The sequence below is a fragment of the Procambarus clarkii genome, chromosome 27 (genome assembly GCF_040958095.1).
Source record: "Procambarus clarkii isolate CNS0578487 chromosome 27, FALCON_Pclarkii_2.0, whole genome shotgun sequence".
NCBI classification, from domain to species: domain Eukaryota; kingdom Metazoa; phylum Arthropoda; class Malacostraca; order Decapoda; family Cambaridae; genus Procambarus; species Procambarus clarkii.
Window position 1 is genome coordinate 23653486 of NC_091176.1, and position 22228 is coordinate 23675713.

At 47.6% G+C, this 22228-nt stretch overlaps 1 protein-coding gene across 2 annotated transcripts in view; it reads left to right on the top strand.

Moving 5' to 3' along the window:
* The window catches only part of LOC123762587 (transcriptional regulator Myc-A), a 227025-nt gene that overhangs the window by 27292 nt on the left and 177505 nt on the right, over window positions 1-22228 (top strand). Inside the window, exon 1 of one of the 2 annotated variants that reach the window (XM_069332438.1) lies at window positions 2245-2313. The exons of the other annotated variant lie outside the window; for it this stretch is intronic. Coding sequence (XP_069188539.1) covers window positions 2260-2313 — 54 coding nt within the window. The 5' untranslated portion in view covers window positions 2245-2259. Of the gene's footprint in view, window positions 1-2244; window positions 2314-22228 lie in introns of those variants that run through there. 2 annotated transcript variants of the gene reach the window in all.

Below are 22228 nucleotides of genomic sequence, written 5' to 3' on the forward strand. Positions count from 1 at the left end.
AAAAAAAAAAAAAAAAAAAAAAAAAATCCTCAGGGGAATTGACAGGGTAAACCAGGATAAACTATTCAACACTGGCGGTACGCGAACAAGGGGACACAGGTGGAAACTGAGTACCCACATGAGCCACAGAGACGTTAGAAATAACTTTTTCAGTGTCAGAGTAGTTAACAGATGGAATGCATTAGGCAGTGATGTGGTGGAGGCTGACTCCATACACAGTTTTCAATGTAGATATGATAGAGCCCAGTAGGCTCAGGAATCTGTACACCAGTTGATTGACAGTTGAGAGGCGGGACCAAAGAGCCAAAGTTCAACCCCCGCCAGCACAATTAGGTGAGTACAGTTAGGTGAGTACACACACACACACACACACAGCGTCCAGGACTCACAATCCAGAGACCCAGGTTCGAGTCACGTGCCTAGAGAGGTGCAAGTAGAATGAGCTGAAAAGTGTAAAGTAGAGAAAGTAGATGTCGACAGAAAGGGAAGCAAGTGGAGCCTTAAGAGTCGGGTTCTACCATGGTTCTGATCTACCATGGTTCACATGTATTGGTCACCAAAATACATAATATTTACTTAAATAAAACGAAAAAAAAGGACGATCGGAGAAGGGGTAGTAGTAGTAGTAGTAGTAGTAGTAGTAGTAGTAGTAGTAGTAGTAGTAGTAGTAGTAGAAATAGTACTTACCTATCAGTGACTACGAGGGGAATGAGCTCTAGCTCTACATGTCCCGCCTACTAGCCACGATATACTGGCAGCGTTGGAAGGAAACTATTCTGGCGTTCGTAAAATTGGCCGAATCCTGCCTTTGAGCGCGTTGTGAATAGCAGTAGTAGGAGAACTAGCAGGAGGAAGAGGAACTACTAGGAGGAGGAGGAGGAGGAGGAGGAGGAGGAGGAGGAGAAGGAGGAGGAGGGTGATTTACGAGGCCCACAGGTGCAAAACAGTGGTTAATTTAATAGGGGTATTTGGACGAGTACAGAGGTACGCCAACTGACAAACAGCTACTGTCTGAACCTGGCTAATGGGCAGTCCGCACCGCCGGCCACACGTCGACCCACAGGAGGTGGGGGGTGAAGAAGGTAAGGAGGAGAGGTAGGTGGAAAGAGACAAGAGGAGAACCCCCCCCCCCCCCTCGGCAAATAAGGCAGCGTCTGGGATGCTCCCGGACGCAGGTTCGAGTCCTCGTCACGGCCCTTCTGGATTTGTTCATTTGATGCATCACGCTATTGTGATATCTGTGTGTAGAGAAGATGAGACACTGGGAGGCTGGGTACACAGCAGGATGAAACAGAGATGCTTTGAAGAATTATGAATTGACATGATTTACCTGAGGGGCACTAACCCTAAGTGGCCTCGACGAGGACAGGAAGCCGGCGGCTTAGCGATGATAGACAGTAACAAACATAAGAGACAGAAGGGGATGCATGGGAGAACAAAAGCATCACACTGATGTCATTCCCCGCCCTGTCCTCTCGTCTAGAACGTCGCATTTGTTACGGAATCCACCAATCCGTAAAAAAAAAAAAAGCTATGACAGAAACAACGTAATCTCGGTGCTAACGACTGGCGTAAACAACGCAATTGATCATAAATTTGTGACGTATAGCGAACAGAAGATTTATATTTCTGATAAATGTCGATATAACTATAAAACCGCTAAATCTAACCTAGCGCTAACTATACGCACAATTATAACATATATTGATATGAATGTATTCGTGTTGCTGTGGCTGTGCGCATGCGCAGTGAGACGGTAGCACCCAAACACAGGTAACATTTAATATTGTGGAGCACTCTTTACCAGTTGTGGAGCACTCTTTACCAGTTCCTCATTTGGGTGCCGTTGTGTATTCACCTAGTTGTGTGAGTGAGAGTGAGTGAGAGTGAGTGAGAGTGTGTGAGAGTGTGTGAGAGTGTGTGAGAGTGTGTGAGAGTGTGTGAGAGTGTGTGAGAGTGTGTGAGAGTGTGTGAGAGTGTGTGAGAGTGTGTGAGAGAGTGTGAGAGAGTGTGAGAGTGTGTGAGAGTGAGTGAGAGTGAGTGAGAGTGAGTGAGAGTGTGTGAGAGTGTGTGAGAGTGTGTGAGAGTGTGTGAGAGTGTGTGAGAGTGTGTGAGAGTGTGTGAGAGTGTGTGAGTGTGTGAGAGTGAGTGAGAGTGAGTGAGAGTGAGTGAGTGTGTGTGTGTGAGTGTGTGTGAGAGTGTGTGTGTGTGTGTAGTAACGATGGTGTTCGTCGTTCATCCGGTGTTCGGATCTCCTGAATGTTATTTTTGAGTCGAGTGCATCTTTTGAAGCCCGTTCTTACTTCCCGTGGGGTAAGTACAAAATTATTCACCCTTATTAACAACCCAACAACCCATCCTGAGGCGATGCTTGTCCAAGCCGCGGCTGACCCCAAACCCCTCCTCAGCTGAGGCTTGGATCCCTCAAACACACTCGTCTATTTTAAAGTACCCTATAACTCCAAATTTATATATTTTCTCGAATACAAATATTTATCATACATTGGTGTATAGTGAGCTCTAAGATAGATTAGGCTTTTTTTCGTTCCATTGGCAATTAGTTTATATTTACAGGGCGTGAGATGAGGCATTTAAATGGGGTGCACTTCGAACACGAGGTCTAGAGCGAAGCACTGTTCGAGAAGCATTCGAACCGTTATGAGAGTTGGATTTAACGTCATTTGGTTAGTGTTTACGAGGATGGGCTGCAAAAACAGAGGGCCGGACGGCCTATGTACTACGTGAACGTACAAAATATGAACTGTACCGGCAGATAATAGTACGTGCTATGTGTACACTTGTCAACGTGACTGTTCGAAGCTGTGACTCGAGACGCGTTCCAAACTGATCGAAGCTGTGACACGAGGCTCGTTCCAAACTGTTCGAAGCTGTGACTGGAGACGCGTTCCAAACTGTTCGAAGCTGTGACTGGAGACGCGTTCCAAACTGTTCGAAGCTGTGACACGAGGCGCGTTCCAAACTGTTCGAAGCTGTGACACGAGGCGCGTTCCAAACTGTTCGAAGCTGTGACATGAGGCGCGTTGTATCATTCGAACTTAATTACCCACCAAACATAATCGCGGCCGACGGTCATTAGTCCAATTAAACGCCAATATTAAACGCTCTTCGTGTCATTAAAGTACCCAAATTTGACGCTGAATTCGACAGCGTTAATTTTACAGCGAGCGAATTGTGAGGACAGGTTGGCTGGGTTGAGAATATATATATATCATTTGTTTGGTTAGAAAATGGACAGGGAATTATAGACTTCACAAACTCAAAACTTCCTTACGCTGTGCTGAACATTTCTGGGGGATTAGTTTCAGTTACTGAGGTCACTGTTAACTGAAAGGGGGGGGGCTGCAGTGGCTAGGACACTGTTGATAATTAACTGAGGGGACTGCAGTTGTTAGGGACACTGTTAACAGTTAACTGAGGGACTGCAGTGGCTAGGGTCACTGTTAACAGTTAAGTGAGGGGGCTGCAGTGGCTGACCTGTTAACATTTAACTGAGGGGACTGCAGTTGTTAGGGACACTGTTAACAGTTAACTGAGGGGGCTGCAGTGGCTGACCTGTTAACAGTTAACTGAGGGACTGCAGTTGCTAGGGAACACTGTTAACATTTAACTAAGGGACTGCAGTTGCTAGGGAACACTGTTAGCAGTTAACTGAGGGGGGCTGCAGTGGCTAGGACACTGTTAGCAGTTAACTGAGGGACAACAGTTTCCAGGGACACTGTTAACAGTTAACTGAGGGACAACAGTTGCTAGGGAACACTGTTAACATTTAACTAAGGGACTGCAGTTGCTAGGGAACACTGTTAACATTTAACTGAGGGACTGAGGTTAACAGTCTTGAGGGTTAACCGTAGTTGGAAGAGCCACGCTCACGGTTGTCATGCAAGAATGCAAGAGGCGCTGCCAGGAGGCGGTGTTGCAAGAGCGCCGTGCCGAAGGGGACGCGAAACAACTCAAGCAGGAAATTAGATTTTCCTTTACTTGCAACTCTGGAGGTTAAAATGGCGATGCTTGACCATTTAGGCGGAGACGGAGAGCTCTCCGGCTTGCTGGAGACGAACGGACAGATGGAAGAATTATGGTGATTGTGACAGGTGCGGGGATTGTGTTGCATCGGGGAGGGGGGGGGGTATCTGTCTTTTTGGTGGCGTGCACCTGTCAATTTATTGGTCTAACCGTCCAATGCGTGTTTTTCGTTCCATGTCTTTCTGTCACTCTTTTTTTTTTTTATTATTATTCTCTCTACCACTATCTTCGTCTCTCTGTCTCTCTCTGTCTCTCTCTCTCTCTCTCTCTCTCTCTCTCTCTCTCTCTCTCTCTCTCCTCCTTATCGCCTAATTTACCTAAAAAACCTGCAATAATATTTATTATAATTCTCAACTTTCCTATATTGTCATTCGTGACACTTTGGCTGGTCGGTAGAGCGACGGTCTCACGTCATACAGGTCGGCGTTCAATCCCCGACCGTCCACAAGTGGTTGGGCACCATTCCTTTCCCCCTGTCCCATCCCAAATCCTTATCCTGAACCTTTCCCAGTGCTATATAGTCGTAATGGCTTGGCGCTTTTCCCCTGATAGTTCCCTTCCCTACCCTACTCTTCGATGAAGGGGTTCTTCCCCCCCCCCCCCCTAACTGTTTGGGATGCTCATTGTGCTCTTATGGGCTATTCATGCCCGTGCCACGGGCATGAATAGCTCGATTGATTGATTTATCAATCAATCAATCGTTGTCCTCAACTCATCCTAGCGAAGTCTAAGTTTCTAATCAGTATATAGTCTCTCCAATCTGACAGGGTGTCCATTCAAGTGTAGGACACACGTAAATCTGTGTATTTATGTATCATGTAGATACATACAGATTAGCATTTTAAAAGCACTACATTCACCTTCTGTGGTTAATTGTTCAATAGAACCCCTGAAGTATATGTTTAACACATCTCTCACCCTGTCCATGGAGGACAGAAGAATATGTATATATGCTGGTTAGCATTGTTAATGTGTGGCCACGTCTGTGGTAGAAAATAATAATAATAATACTAATTAAGTGATTGTAGCCTGTTGTTTTTCTTCAGCTTCACTGTTGCGACCCGCTTCAGGTCCTTCTGCTCTTCCTTATCTCGTGTCTTCATCCCGCTTCGCTTCGTGTGCTCCTCCGTCAAGTATGACTGTCAGCGTGCGTCGTCGATTGAGTCTGCATCCGTCCGTCGATCGAGTCTACATCCGTCCGTCGATCGTGTCTGCATCCGTCCGTCGATCGAGTCTGCGTCCGTCCGTCGATCGAGTCTGCGTCCGTCCGTCGATCGAGTCTGCGTCCGTCCGTCGATCGAGTCTACATCTGTCCGTCGATCGAGTCTGCATCCGTCCGTCGATCGTGTCTGCATCCGTCCGTCGATCGAGTCTGCGTCCGTCCGTCGATCGAGTCTGCGTCCGTCCGTCGATCGAGTCTACATCTGTCCGTCGATCGAGTCTGCATCCGTCCGTCGATCGAGTCTGCATCCGTCCGTCGATCGAGTCTGCGTCCGTCCGTCGATCGAGTCTGCATCCGTCCGTCGATCCTGTCTGCATCCGTTCGTCGATCGTGTCTGCGTTCGTCTCCGCAGTCATGTTTGCCTGCCACTAACCTCGTCACTTGCCAGCCAAACCCTAGAGACGTCCGAGACTCATTCAACTTTGTTTAATCAACTTCAATCGCCTGGTATTAGATTGCGTCCGCAGAGGCCTTCGCTGCCTCCACCGACCCCATCAATCCTTCCATCGGGTAATATCGTCCCCGGACTTCCTAATATGACCAGAGACATCCGGGTAAATAGAAAGTTTTATCACCGAGTGATTTGGTCAGAATCTCTGTGATTCAAACCCCGGGTCTCTCACTCGTCCAGTGAATACAAGAATACATTAAAACATTGATTGTAACCATGATATATATGTGCTTCAGCCTACAGTTTAGACTTATTGTCTTGTGTGTGACCCTCTGTCCTGCGTGACAGTGAATACCAGCATTATCCTCACTTTTATAAGACTTAATTGAAATCCTCAGATTACGCAAAATTATAATTAATTTTGTCAATAAAAATGTTAACACTAATAAATGCAAGAGACACCGAACACAAGCCGGCTAACCTAACCTAACCGAGCTAAACAGAGCTAAAACATCCTAATCTAACAATATATACGGTTTTGACCACACCGAAAACCAGCTTTCTCGAACCGGCAAGTGTACATACAGTTTGACCTCGCCCCTTTCAGTCAGGGAAACTAGCTCAAGTGACGGAATTAATCAACCTTTTCAACTACGATTGACTTGGTTTGATCAACCTCCACCGCTCTCAGGGGGAGAGCGGTGGAGGCTGACTCCATACACAGCTTCAAATGTAGATATGATAGAGGCTGATAGGCTCAAGAATCCGTACACCAGTTGATTGACAGTTGAGAGGCGGGACCAAAGAGCCAAAGCTCAACCCCGGTAAGCACAACTAGGTGAGTACATCACCGTTGAGGAAGGGGGCGGCCGCCGGGAGTAGGAGCGGGCGGCAAAGTCAATACAAATGTCCAAGATGGACTAATGGATGAGTCCCCGCGCGCGTCGGGGGGGGGGGAGAGGATGGAGGAGAGGATGGGAAGGGAGTTGGGGGGGAGGGGGATAAAGAGTGTGGAGAGGCGGGGATAGTGGATGGATGGATGGCATGAGGGAGACGTAGTTAGTTGTAGTGTCCGTATTGTAGCAAGTCTGCCGATAGTGTCACAGCGGCCGTGGTGGTGGTAGAATTTTCTTTGGTAGTAGAAATAGTAGTATCAGCAGTAGTAGTAATAATAGTAAAGCAGGAGGAGTGTTCCTCATTTCTGTCAAATTGCAATGGCATGGTGCAACTCTGAGCCATTTACTCTAGTCGGCTGCACGAGCTGAAGTGGGAGAGAGTGGGGAGAGAGCCTTCAGCTGTGCTATTCTCTCCTCTAACCTGATCAAACTCGGTTCAGCGAAGATTAGACACTTGTATCTCCTTTTATAGTTGTTAATTCCGTCTCGGACCAGTTGGTGGTCTACAATCCATATTTCCCCTATGCTCCCCCTTCCCTTTCCGCCCTCCCCATTCCCCCCCTTCTCTCCCCATTTCTCTCCCCCCTCTGCCTCCCCTCACTCCCCTTCCACACCAACAACACCATCAAGATGCACAACACCAAACACCGTCCAGACACGCCCTTGTCGCTGTCACTCGGCCTCCCCTGAGAGGTGTTAAACTGGTGGCCTCGTCTCCCTAGGGGTCATTACAGGTCATCATACGAGGCGTAGCGGCCGAGGTCACCCCAACAGACTATAGAGGGTAACAAGGCCAGGTCACGGAGACGGGTAGTTAAATTTGTCACCGAGGCTTTGTCGAGGTTTGAATCTCTCTGTCTTGGTTTAAATCTTCTTCGGGTTCGCCTGGTTTCTGGGGGGATTACTTTGCTAGTATTCTAGGGATTATTGTGGTGGCTGATGGGGGTGTGAGGGGGGGATTATAAGAGGTGGGAGGTCGGATTTACAAGGGGTGGTGCGGGGGGGGGGGATTAGGGTGGTTAATGATCTTTCTCGGCTTGGGATAGGGGATTTATGTAGCTGATTTTCCACGAAAAGTCGTGACATTTTTAGTCTCGTAGTCTTGTTGTTGTTGTTGCTCTATTTTGATTCTGTTTCGTCGATCCTTATCAACGGCAATCTTCTGTTTAGGTGACCGACTTTGGTGAGAGAGGCGCGGTACACTGAACCCCTGAAGCTTTGAAGCCCTGAAGCCCTGAAGCTTTGAAGCCCTGAAGCCCTGAAGCTTTGAAGCCCTGAAGCTTTGAAGCCCTGAAGCTTTGAAGCCCTGAAGCCCTGAAGCTTTGAAGCCCTGAAGCCCTGAAACACACTCCCACAGCAAGAGTGTTCCGATATAAATGTTATCTGTAGTGTTTTACTGCAGCTCCTAAGGGCTGTAAATCAATTACGACGTTGGCATGATTCTCGTTCTCTGTAAATAGCGGGGATCCAATTGCACTAAGTGTATATGTCGCTTGTCACAAACAGTGTCATTGCGTTGCGTCTTCACTACGGGCTATTAGCTCCGGCTGACTGAGGTTACTGTGATCACTGGTCAATATACTCCCATGGACTGGGTATCTGGGCATGCATAGTTACTCGGGTGATGTGCAGTACTGCCAGAGGCCTCACCAGACGCCAGCAACGACAGGCTGATGAACTCAAGATCACCAGACCGTCTCGCTAACAGTGTTTAAATAATTAACTATTAAGCAAGCATCTCTTGTCACCGGGCAAAACACACTTTCGACTGTATAATTCAACCCTCTTCCAAAATCTATCTTGCCACTGACAATTACTGTTTCAGGGCTAGCACTGCGTGCGTGTGTGTGTGTGTGTGTACACGCCAACTTTCCTTGCAAAATGTGTCCTGTGCTTAAGGTTTAAGAGCCCGTAACCCGCCCCCATGCCGAGAGTATATGGGGGCCTCCACCTTGCTTGTCCTCTCCCAGGACAAAGTATAGGCTGCCCCCCCCCCCCCCGCCCCCCTCCCCTTAAACACTGCTTAACACCTCTCGGGGGAACCCCCTCCTCCCCACACGCTAAACCTGTCAACACCCTGAAAGAACCAACAAGGTGTACATGGACCTCGAAATGCATCCTCCATTGTATCCCCAGAGAGCTGCGCCTTAATCCCAAGCACTCTGCGCGCGCGATTATTGAGGGGCCAGAAGATGAGGGGTAGAAAACGGGCTATAACCTTACTGAACCTATAGTCGCGGACTGACCTTAAACTTTTAAGACCTTGAGGCAGCGAGGAGCGTGCCCGAGGACACAGTCTCGAGCCAGAGGTCTTTGTCAAGGTGTTGTAAAACTACCGACGCTGACGCTTAGAGTCTTAGGAGCTTCCAACTGGCTTGACGCCCTTGTTGATTACCTGCGCTACAGGACGCGTACCGTCCACGGCGGGGATCGGGTTGTACTAACGAGTGGGAACGGGTTGTACTAACGAGTGGGAACGGGTTGTACTAACGAGTGGGAAAGGGTTGTACTAACCACTAACAATGATGCTATCAACTAACCCTATTCAGAAACCCTCACCACCAAGACTTCAATACACTAAAACTGACTGGGATGATCGATAGAACAGAGATAAAAATTCACGTCACGTTTAGGGACCGACTAAACAAAGCCAAAGCAGCCTTAGGAAAACTGAGGAGATTCCGAAGCCTCGGTACAAACATTCAGATACACCTATACAAGGCTCTAGTTCGGCCGCATCTAGAGTATCCCTCAGTACCACTACACACCTTAAAGAAAACTAACATGCAAAAACTACAAGTAGTGGAAAATAAGGCATTAAGGAAAGCAGCACAACATAGGGGCGCTGGAACAGGAAACTTGCCGCTCTTGAGTCTTTAGTTCTCCTAATGAGGTCCTGACCCACTTCCTTTAGGAACTTAAGTGCACAGAGTCTCAGAGCCTATTGGCACGAACTTGTAACAATGTTCTAGGTCTCTGTACTTGTTGGTTTTCTAGGGTCTCCCTGAAGGTGGCCGCCCCGCCTCCCTCAGCTGTGCTGTAAGGTAGATAGGTATCAGCCAATGTAGGCGCACACGTGTAGTCCCACACGACCTGTTTACCTTCCCTCCACGGCTGCAGGGTGACTCCATCTGGGCGTTTTTGGCTGTTGTCAGGTCTGCACAACTGAGGTTCTCTTTGTACTGGACACCCAGCTGTAGCCAAACTTCTCTTGATGATGTCATTGACTGCTTCATGTCTGTCAATCTTTCCCTGTGTCTCACGACAGATGAGACCATGGCTGCCGTATTGGTCTGCCCGTGCATGGCCGCAAATACACCGGTGTTTGGTATGTGTGTGTGTATATATATATATATATTTTTTTTTTTAGATATATACAAGAGTTGTTACATTCTTGTACAACCACTAGTACGTGTAGCGTTTCGGGCAGGTCCCTGGAATACGATTCCCGCCGCGAAGAATCGTTGTTACAACCAAGTACCCGTTTTACTGTTGAGTTAAACAGAGGCTACAGTTAAGGATTTGCGCCCAGTAAATCCTCCCCGGCCAGGATACGAACCCATGACATATATGTGTGTGTATATATATATATATATATATATATATATATATATATATATATATATATATATATATATATATATATATATATATATATGTCGTACCTAGTAGCCAGAACTCACTTCTCAGCCTACTATGCAAGGCCCGATTTGCCTAATAAGCCAAGTTTTCCTGAATTAATATATTTTCTCTAATTTTTTTCTTATGAAATGATAAAGCTACCCATTTCATTATGTATGAGGTCAATTGTTTTTTATTTGAGATAAAATTAAAGTAGATATATGACCGAACCTAACCAACCCTACCTAACCTAACCTAACCTATCTTTATAGGTTAGGTTAGGTTAGGTAGCCGAAAAAGTTAGGTTAGGTTAGGTTAGATAGGTTAGGTAGTCAAAAACAATTAATTCATGAAAACTTGGCTTATTAGGCAAATCGGGCCTTGCATAGTAGGCTGAGAAGTGAGTTCTGGCTACTAGGTACGACATATATATATATATATATATATATATATATATATATATATATATATATATATAATATATATAATCTCAATAAATAGCTTTAAACAGAATAACACAACATGCGTGGAAGCACCGGAGTGTGTATATATGTGAATGCTACACAGTATCCATCTATAGACATCCATATATGGTGAAACACATGTGAAGAACCTCTCACACACTCACAGCTCCCTGACAAGAGGGAGCCAGCTTAGCTTAGCTGCCAACACCCACACATCGTGTCAGCAAGGCGGACAGCCCGCCTGCTCTCATACCTCTCACTGTATTTCCCACTTCTATACTTCCCTTCACCTATGCCTCTCCTTCCTCTTTACTCCCCCTCCCCCCTTCCATAAAAAAAAAGTGGGGACGGGTTGTACTGGTGGAGATGTTTGTCACCAACGTCGGTAATGGAGAGACGAACAGCAGTAAACAAGGCAATTCCGGGTAATATCTCCGGCCTCGCTACTTCCCCCCCCCCACTTGTTCCCCATCACCCTCTTCCCCGCCCCCTACATCTCCCCCCCCCTCCCACGTGACACTCTCCCACTACCTACAATGCTCATCAACCCCCCCCCCCCCTCCTCCTCCTCCAGCCTTCCTCCCAGATCCTAGTCTATACTCCCTCGCATTTCTCTCCCACCCACAACAACTCTCCCCCCCATCCATCCATATTACCCCCCTCGTCCCCCCTTTACCCCCCCCCCCCAGATTTCCCCCTTCTCTTCAGCTCGCCTGACGTAAACACGTTACTTTGAGACTTCCTCTGGCGTAAAGTCGCTACTTTTGCGTTGCTTTGATGTAATGGTTAAAGTAGCGGTGTTGGTATCCGTGACGTAAACACTCTCTATTGCCTCCGAGATTACACCCTTTCCAATTTTAATCCCTCCCTTTCCACCCAAGAAGCAAATTAGAGATCAGCCCAAGCTTCATCTTGAGGCAAAGCTCAACGCCTTAAGCCATATTGATGCTCTGTCCACAGAGCATTCTCTCTCTCAAATTATATACACTGATGGTTCCCTACACCGCACCACGGGTGCAGCTGGAAGTGCAGTTATCCTGACAATGGGCGATGGCTTATACTTTGAGTGGGGAGTCCGTATAAACAACTGGGCCTCTACCCTTCAGACTGAACTATTTGCCTTGCTCCTTGCACTGAAATGTGTACAAATCTCCAAACTTGATACATTAATTGTAAGTGACTCCTTGTCATCCTTAAATGCTCTCAACTCTTTAAGACATAACTGTAAAATGCTCGTGTCCGAAGCTAGATGCAAATACAACAAAATTATTAAAGATGGTAACACAGTCCATCTCATGTTGGCCTCCAAATGCATGATAGAGCTGATGAGTTAGCCAAAGAATCTGTCTTTAAAGGAGACGTTGAGTGTAACCTTAGATTGTCTATGAGCAATCTGAGAGCAGCAGTACACCGAGAACTTCAACAAAATCTTGTAGATCTGAGGCAAAGTGAAATCGACACCAGTAATTCCATCTATCATCATACTATCATGCAAGAGGAGCCACACATCTATGGATCATCCAATAAAATCAGCAGACTTCTAGATGTTACTACTGCTCGGCTTAGACTCGGTTACAAGTATCTCTGGGAATTCTCATTATCTGCTGATGTAGACCTGATCAAATGTAAACTGTTTCAACGCAATTATTCGCACACCCTCCGTCACTATGTGATGGAGTGCGAAAAGATACGTGAATTTAGAGACAATTCTATAACCAATGTTCCAGCGATGTGTAAATATTTCATTCAAAATGATCTGCTACCAGAAATTTTAGCCAAATATCCCCAGTTTGCTAACTGTAGGTAGTAACTAAGTGATTGTAACCTATCCACCGCTGCCCACTGGATGGGGGGCGGTGTGCAGGACAAACATATCAATTGTGACACTATTCATATATGTCAGAAACTGCACTTGTGGTCGATCTCGAACCCTTTGATGATGTGACGACTTATACTGAATTTTGTAACTAGCTCATCAAGATTGTAACTTGCTTAGCTAAATGAACTGTGGGGTTCAGTCCCTGAGCCCATTATGTGCCTCTGTAACCCTTTCCACTACCGCCCACAAGATGGGTATGGGGTGCATAATAAATGAACTAAACTAAACTGTGTTTCAGCGCTACAAGAGTGTTACTTTGAGGCTCATGTTTATTGTGCACCCCATACCCATCCTGTGAGTGGTTGGGCACAGAGTACCCATCCTGTGAGTGGTTGGGCACAGAGTATCCATCCTGTGAGTGGTTGTGTAACAGTTACAGAGGCGCATGATGGGCTAAGGAGCAGAACCGCAGTATTCTGTTAAGTTAAGCTAGTTACAGTTTCTTAACACATATAGATAAGAACCGTTTATTAATTGTTTTGACATCCTCAAACTCCAAACACAAGCGAATTACATTGTCTGTCTGATGCGATGCGATGCGATGCGTCTGATGCGATGCGATGCGTCTGAGTCTGGAGTCTGGTGCGATGGCAGATCATGTCATGGTTCAGTCGCTGGTGCGTGTGCATCGGGAGTCCAGGGAAGGAAAGGATCTATCAGGGGGAAGCGCCAAGCCATTAAGACTATATAGCACTGGGAAGGGGTCAGGATTAGGATTTCAGACGGGACGGGGGGGGGGGAGGAATGATGCCCAACCACTTGGACGGTCGGGGATTGAACGCCGACCTGCATGAAGCGAGACCGTCGCTCTACCGTCCAGCCCAAGTGGTTGGTGGGAGGGGACCACTTGGAGTCCAGGGAACGCAAGCTCGATCCCATTGCATGGCTCTAATATCTCACCCGACCGGGGATAGTCAAAATGCACCTGTCCCTTTGACCTTTGTGAATCTGGGGTTACAATTATGATTGTAACATCCAAACTGTGTTTACCGTAGTTTCCGCCACAGGCTCCTTGTCTCCACCTAACGTGAGACCCCAGGTTCGAGTCCCCTCACCACCCCCCCCCCCAGTGGGGTAGTGGTAGGGAGGGAAGGGCCATTCAGGACAGTAAATGATCGCCTCGGGTTGTTTTCCTGCAGCACAAAAGTTGGGGTCAGGGGTGCTATGGCGTGACAGTGTGTCGGAATGTTGGCTAATGGTCCACCTGGATGGAGTGTGCAGGGAGGGAGAGAAGCAGGAGGGAAGGAGAGAGGCAGGAGGGAGGGAGGGAGGGAGAGAAGCAGGAGGGAGGGAGAGAGGCAGGAGGGAGAGAAGCAGGAGGGAGGGAGAGAGGCAGGAGGGGGGTTGGAGGGAGAGAGGCAGGAAGGAGGGAGGGAGAGAAGCAGGAGGGAGGGAGAGAGGAAAGGCAAAGATGTAAGGAAATACACCAAAGCATCATCTGTCCACATCCATACATGCTGAATTACAGGCTGGGAGCCTGACAGACACACGCCAGCTTCCTGGTTAAGGAGAGCAACACTAGCTACCAAACACACACACACACACACACAAGGGGGCCTCGCAGCTGAGTGGACAACGCTCTGGGGTTGTAGTTCTAAGGGCCCGGGTTCCATCCCCGGCAGAGGCAGATATAATATATATATATATATATATATATATATATATATATATATATATATATATATATATATATATATATTTATATAATTATATATATAATTATATATAGTATATTTTGGTAGCAGTCTATCTTGTAAACATATGCTGTTGAATATGACCGAGAAGGGAAGATTAATAATTCTAACCCGAATTTTCTCAATATTTCTTATGTTTTTCTTAGCTGTCGATGATAATTTAAATATCAATTCTCCAAAATTCATTTTTATTTATGGTCTGACGCCTGAACGCATTTCGTAATTCTTATTACATTTTCAAAGACTTAGTTTACACATAAAAATTCATCGTACATATATTCGTTTTGGGTGAGGTGATATGGCACAAAAGTTTTGGGTGAGGTGACAGAACACGAAACAATGGGTATATATTGAGTATGAAAACATAAGAATGGAAGTAACTGCAGAAGGCCTATTGGCCCATACTTCCTCTTGCTGCTTCTATTTTGGTTCGGGGTCTTGAAGTGGGTAGAATATAGTTGTGCATTAATTGGCTGTTGATTGCTGGTGTTGACTTTTTGATGTGTAGTGCCTCGCAGATGTCAAGCCGCCTGCTATGGCTGTATCTATCGATGATTTCTGTGTTGTTTGTTAAGACTTCTCTGGTGATGGTCTGGTTGTGGGAAGAGATTATATGTTCTTTGATGGAGCCCTGTTGTTTATGCATTGTTAATCGCCTGGAAAGAGACGTTGTTAGTTATCTTGCCTCTTTCCAGGCGATTCTTTTGATGAATTGATCTAAAAAGACTGTTGTTGTTGTTGCAGGACCACATATCCACTACAGCCGGGTGGGTCCGGCTCATTCTCCAGCCTCCCCCTGATACAATCAATCACCAGCCTCCCTGATACAATCAATCCCCAGTCTCCCTGTCCCCCCACCCGTCTCCCCCAATACAGTCCCTCCCGCTACCATGTTGATAACATCAAGGTGGGTATGAGTGAGATGCATGATCTCTTGTTCAAGGCACACGCCCCCACTCTCCCCCATGCCCACCCACACGCTTCCCCCCCACTCTCACCCTCTCCCAACGCATCACCCACGCCACTCACCCGTCCCATCCCACGCCTCCTCCCCCACATCACCCCTACCTCTCTCTCCCCACCCATATTCTACCTCCCCCCCTCCTCTTGCCTTTCCTATACCCCCTCTCTCCCCACGCCTCCTCCCCCCATCACCCACACCTCTATCCCCACGCCTCTTACTCCCATGCCTCACCCCACCGACGCCCCTCCCCGTCCTCTTATACACGCCCGCACGCCCACATATTCACATATAATTCACCAACACGAAATCGACACATTTGATCAGGGAGATTGCATTTCACGAGAATAAATTCCAGTCTGTCCTTCATGGGGTTCTCCAGGCCAGTAGGTTACAAGTGTCCACTCCACCAATCACGGCGTTTGTTGATGTCCGGTTAGCCAATGAACACCTTTGTTGATCTGGGAATAGCCAATCAGAGTGTTTCCTTATTTTTATTGAGTATTTGCGAAACTTCTGTAAATCAGTGGGTTTTTTTTTGGCATTTCTACTGCGCCTTCTTGCAAGATTATTTTACAGAAAGGATAGTTAAGCATATTTTTAAAACATGAGTCTAGTTTGTATCTTGTTGTATAATAGTTATACTTCGATATATAACTTTTTTGTGCTAGCACCTCTTTACACTTTAGCTGTGGTCACGACAACACGCACGCACGCACACTCACCCATCCAAACACACATCCACATACAATTACTTTTATCACAACAACTAGGTGAGTACACACACACACACACACACACACTCCCAAGGGGGCCTGGTAGCCTGGTTGATAGCGCGCTAGTTGATAACTCGTAATTCTGTGGTGCGGGTTCGATTCCCGCACCAGGCAGAAACAAATGGGCAAAGTTTCTTTCAGCCTGAATGCCCCTGTTACCTAGCAGTAAATAGGTACCTGGGAGTTAGTCAGCTGTCACGGGCAGCTTCCTGGGGTCTGTGGTGTGGGAAAAAAGTAGTTGATTAACAGTTGAGAGGCGGGCGGAAAGAGCAAAGCTCAACCCCGGCAAACACAACTAGGTGAGTACAAGGACACTGGTATCTAAGCTTGAGGCGCAGTACCTGAAGAGGAGATATCACAGTGGGCTGCGCCGGCTTGTGTGTGTCTGCCATTGAAGGCTTTGCAAGACCACCAACTTCATGTTATGTCTCCGTGCTGTGTGGCTGGTTGATGGAGCTGTTGCTGCCTCCTGAACCTGCTGCTGTTGGGGGAGCCGGTCGGCCGAGCGGACAGCACACTGGACTTGTGATCCTGTGGTCCCGGGTTCGATCCCGGGCGCCGGTGAGAAACAATGGGCAGAGTTTTTTTCACCCTATGCCCCTGTTACCTAGCAGTAAAATAGGTACCTGGGTGTTAGTCAGCTGCCACGGGCTGCTTCCTGGGGGTGGAGGCCTGGTCGAGGACTGGGCCGCGGGGACACTAAAGCCCCGAAATCATCTCAAGATAAGAAGAAGCCTCACTGGTGTAGCTGATGATGCTGTGGCAGGCAGAGGAGGAGGGAGAGAGTAGCTGCAGGTGTTTCTATCCTCTATTACAAGTCCCTCAAGAAGCTCGCAGATCAATACAGTACACAAACAATAATCACATTTTACATTACAGATTCATTTATATGTATATGAGGAAAGATTTTCTGGAACTAAACCTCACGACACTAGAAGACTGAAGAGTAAAGGGAAGACATGATCACTACCCATAAAATTCTCAGAGGAATTGACAGGGTAGATAAAGATAAATTGTTTAACACGGGTGGTACGCAACCAAGGGGACACAGGTGGAAACTGAGTACCCAAATGAGCCACAGGGACGTTAGAAAGAACGTTTTCAGTGTCAGAGTAGTTAACAGGTGGAATGCATTAGGCAGTGATGTGGTGGAGGCTGACTCCATACACATTCTCAAATGTAGATATGATAGAGCCCAGTAGGCTCAGGAATCTGTACACCAGTTGATTGACGGTTGAGAGGTAGGCCGAAAGAGTCAAGAGCTTAACTCCCGCAAGCACAACTAGGTGAGTACCACTAGGTGAGTACCAGTGGTTGGCAGCAAACAACCTAAGCCACAGACCCGCCCCCCCCCCCTTCCCCAATCAAAATCCCATATACCAAAAGTCACAGGACCCTCCCTGAACAAATCATCGCCTAATAGGAATATATTCTGCAACATCAACTCCAAAAATTCACAACAAAACAGCTGTTGTAAAAAAAAAAAAAAAAAACATTTGTTTTAGAAAACAAGGGGGCAGTATATCAGGGTTAGGGGTAGAGTGACTATCACTGGGGGGGGGGGACGAGGCTGGACGCGTGACCCTAACAGGTCAGGTCACTTGGGGTCAGGTCATGATGGGGGGTATGTAGGGGGGGGGGTTTGAGAGCATTGTATAAACAGCTTTTTTGGTTGTATTTGTAAAGGAAAATAACCCTTATCGCGTTTACTTGTTACTGGTGTGTACTTGTCTCTACACCCATGTGTACGTGTCTTGTACACACCGCGTGTGTACCTGTCGTGTCTACATGGCTTCCATAGTGTGTGTGTATCATGTCTACACACGCATGCAGGGTGAGAACAAAATATCTTTTGCGTCAAAGAGTTTTCAACCTCCTTTGGTTTGCTCTACAAGACGGTATTTCCTATTTTGTAGTGAATTAAGGGAGATGTGTAAGATAAGGGAGATTAAGGGAGTCAGAGGGAGATGTGTTGCAGCATTGTTTGGGTTGAGGGTCCTGGAGTGGGTGGGGGGGGGGGGGGGGGAAAACGGGTGGTGGGGGGGGGGGGTGATAACAGCTTATGAAGACATAAGAGCCAGATTCCCATAGAGGTCCATTGAGGCTATTGCCTTTGCCGACCCCTTTGGACGGGTGTCTTAATGTTTCGGCTTTCGACCTGGGGGAGAAAATGTGTCACGAGGACACACATGCGGATTACATGTATCGTGCCGGGAACTGGGGAAGGGGGGGGGGATACAGCCCTGTCCTGTGTCCACGTGTGTCCTCTCGTTCGAAACAGGTGGTTTCTGTCTTCTTCGGTTGTTCGTTTTAAAATTCGAACGCGTGTTGTGGCATATTTTAGACCGACGTGCAACTGGTGTTGGTGGGTCGGGATGCCTCCAACACCGACCACACCACGAACTTGGGTGTCCGCTTACGAAACCTGTATATCTTTCCCTCAATCACAGCGGCTTAATCTACTTCGATTAGATGTTTATGAGCTCCGAAGCACCACAAGGTTGTTTACAGCAATAACAACCTAGAGTTGTAAGCTTTCCAAGCTCGCTTAATAAATGCGGATTAAGCTGAGGAAAGATATACAGGTTTCGTAAGTGGTCCCAGAGAACGAGCTGCGAGAGAGAGAGAGAGAGAGAGAGAGAGAGAGAGAGAGAGAGAGAGAGAGAGAGGGAAGAGTGTGTGTGTGACCTGAAACAGCTTACTGGGGTGTGTGCCGAAGGATCGGCTTACAAGATAGGTCACCATGCCCCGAAGGTGACACCTAGACGTCCACCCTACGCCAAACAGGAGCGAGAGCTGTGTAAGTTTCCCACGACAAGACGCTGGTGTGTTTTTATAACGCGTCGCGTATGTGGCTTGCGTCGTGCGCTGCTGCAACCTGTCCTCTTGCAAAGAACGTCGCATTTCAGTCGTATGCGTTACACAGGGGCTAAAAGTTGGTCGTACTAGGAAATGGAAACGGCTGGCCAAAGTTACACTGTCCCGTTTTCTTTTTTGGGTCCTCTGGTAGGTTAGGAGAGGACACCTTACGTTGGTCGTTTTCTTGACGTTGGGAAACTTGGAAAACCTTGGGAGACGTTGGGAAACCTTGGGAGACGTTGGGAAACCTTGGGAGACGTTGGAAAACCTGGGAAACCTTGGGAAACCTTGGCAGACGTTGGGAAACCTTGGGAGACGTTGGGAAACCTTGGGAGACGTTGGGAAACCTTGGGAGACGTTGGGAAACCTTGGGAGACGTTGGGAAACCTTGGGAGACGTTGGAAAACCTGGGAAACCTTGGGAAACCTTGGCAGACGTTGGGAAACCTTGGGAGACGTTGGGAAACCTGGGAAACCTTGGGAAACCTTGGGAGACGTTGAGAAACCTTGGGAGACGTTGGGAAACCTTGGGAGACGTTGGGAAACCTTGGGAGACGTTGGGAAACCTTGGGAGACGTTGGAAAACCTGGGAAACCTTGGGAGACGTTGGGAAACCTTGGGAGACGTTGGGAAACCTGGGAAACCTTGGGAAACCTTGGGAGACGTTGGGAAACCTTGGGAGACGTTGGGAAACCTTGGGAGACGTTGGGAAACCTTGGGAGACGTTGGGAAACCTTGGGAGACGTTGGGAAACCTTGGGAGACGTTGGGAAACCTGGGAAACCTTGGGAAACCTTGGGAGACGTTGGGAAATCTTGGGAGACGTTGGGAAACCTTGGGAGACGTTGGGAAACCTTGGGAGACGTTGGGAAACCTTGGGAGACGTTGGGAAACCTTGGGAGACGTTGGGAAACCTTAGGAGGCCGGGCTGTCGTGCCAGGGACACGTCGTATGTGGGTAACGTTCTTTGGACGTTGCAGTTTGGCAATGTTCTGCAACATTTTCTATGTATCGTGCCTAATATACATGGATATTTACAACAAAAAAAACTAATTATCTACGAAATATGAATCTGAAAGTTTCAATTATAAACACTACCTGTGTGGTGCAGTGGAACAAAAAATCTGCTAATTTTAAATGTTCTTAAAAAAAAAAACATTATTAGGATTAGTTTTTGTTCATTTTGCTCTGATTTGGTTGCCGATTCAGCTCGTAATCTTGCAGTTATCATCTAATTAGAAATCGGAAACGTAAGATAATTATTGGAAGATGCTAAGGTCTGTATGATTATATAGCACGTGGAAAGGATATGAGACAAACTAAGAATTGAGATACGAGGAAGGAGCGGAGAAAACACTTGGGCCCCATCGGGAATCGAACCCCGACTCTGTAAAGAGCCACTATGACAATATAGCATCATATGCTACATGCTATGTTGAAACGCTGCCCAACCTGCTTGAGTCGCCGGAGCTTGAACGCTGACCCCCCCCCCCCCCCTAAAAAAAAGACGTGATAGAAAATCTGAAAGAATTAATAGACTATTTTACCCCCTTGACCCCGCCGCTATATAGACCAGGCTGATATAAAGACCAGGCCGCCTTAGACCCTTAGACAAAACAGCATTCAAGGTACATATTCAAATCTCAGGTTGGTGTGTCTCAGCGCTTACAGCCGTCAATCAACCCAGGCCGTCGAGCCCGCTTCAAGAATAGGCTTAGGAAGGCTCCCCCCCCCCTCTCTCTCTCTTCTTTTGTGAGGGGGGGGGGAGGAGGAGGAGGGGAATTAGCGAAATGGTAGACCGGTGTTCTTAAAAGATGAATATTCCCCCCCCCCCCCACTCAAAAAAATGGCTGCTGCCCCATAGATTCTGACGGAGGCCGCCCGGAGGGAAGTTAATGGGATTAGTGTGTCAATACTAATGCCATTCGGAAGGTTCTGTTGCTGGGTGGAAGGTTCTGTTGCTGGGCGGAAGGTTCTGTTGCTGGGGGGAAGGTTCTGTTGCTGAGTGGAAGGCTCTGTTGCTGGGTGAAAGGTTCTGTTGCTGGCTGGAAGATTTTGTTGCTGGGTGGAAGGTTCTGTTGCTGGGTGGAAGGTACTGTTGCTGGGTGGAAGGTTCTGTTGCTGGGCGGAAGGCTCTGTTGCTGGGTGGAAGGTTCTGTTGCTGGGTGGAAGGCTCTGTTGCTGGGTGGAAGGTTCTGTTGCTGGGTGGAAGGTACTGTTGCTGGGTGGAAGGTTCTGTTGCTGGGCGGAAGGCTCTGTTGCTGGGTGGAAGGTTCTGTTGCTGGGTGGAAGGTTCTGTTGCTGGGCGGAAGGCTCTGTTGCTGGGTGGAAGGTTCTGTTGCTGGGTGGAAGGTTCTGTTGCTGGGCGGAAGGTTCTGTTGCTGGGTGGAAGGTTCTGTTGCTGGGCGGAAGGCTCTGTTGCTGGGTGGAAGGTTCTGTTGCTGGGCGGAAGGCTCTGTTGCTGGGTGGAAGGTTCTGTTGCTGGGCGGAAGGCTCCTTTGCAAAGTTTTAACGTGAGAGGGTAGGGAAGGAACAGAATAAGTTCTCCAAAATAAGTAAGAACAGAATAAGGGAAGAGCTTCAACTAGGGGAAGGGGGAGGAAAAAGGGTGGTGGTGGAGGTGGTAAAGGGAAGTATACCTCAAGATATACCTCGCAGTATAACCACCGAACGCTCCACTAAATATAAGAAGCCTCTATCGGTTCCACTCTTCACAAAGTTGTCAAATCGCATCACCATAAATTATTCCAGCGGGCATTTTCTTCGTGTCCCTCTTTATGTCTCTCCTCCTCTTGCGTGTTCTTCTATCTTGTTCTTATTCTTGGGAAAGGTAAGTAAAACCATGTTTGCTGACGACGTGATACGCTTTTTATAATGATAACATAAGTATTCACCTATTATGTTCATGTGCGTGCGCACGCGCGTGTGTGGTTTCCAGATGGGATCTGCGCCAGCGCTGGTGAGTCTGTGTGCGCATCGTTGACGGTGTGCGTCATATACGCATCTATGACAGTATTATAGATGTACGCATATGTGTGTGTGTGTGTGTGTGTGTGTGTGTGTGTGTGTGTGTGTGTGTGTGTGTGTGTGTGTGTGTGTGTGTGTGTGTGTGTGTGTACTCACCTAGTTGTACTCGCCTAGTTGTGTTTGCGGGGGTTGAGCTCTGGCTCTTTGGTCCCGCCTCTCAACCGTCAATCAACAGGTGTACAGATTCCTGAGCCTATTGGGCTCTATCATATCTATACTTGAAACTGTGTATGGAGTCAGCCTCCACCACATCACCTCCTGTGTGTGTGTGTGTGTGTGTGTGTGTGTGTGTGTGTGTGTGTGTGTGTGTGTGTGTAAGTCTCTTGACGTCAGCGTGCGGGGGCAATTTACGTCATGGGGGGGGGACAGTTAAGATCACTGGAAAGACTTGAGACT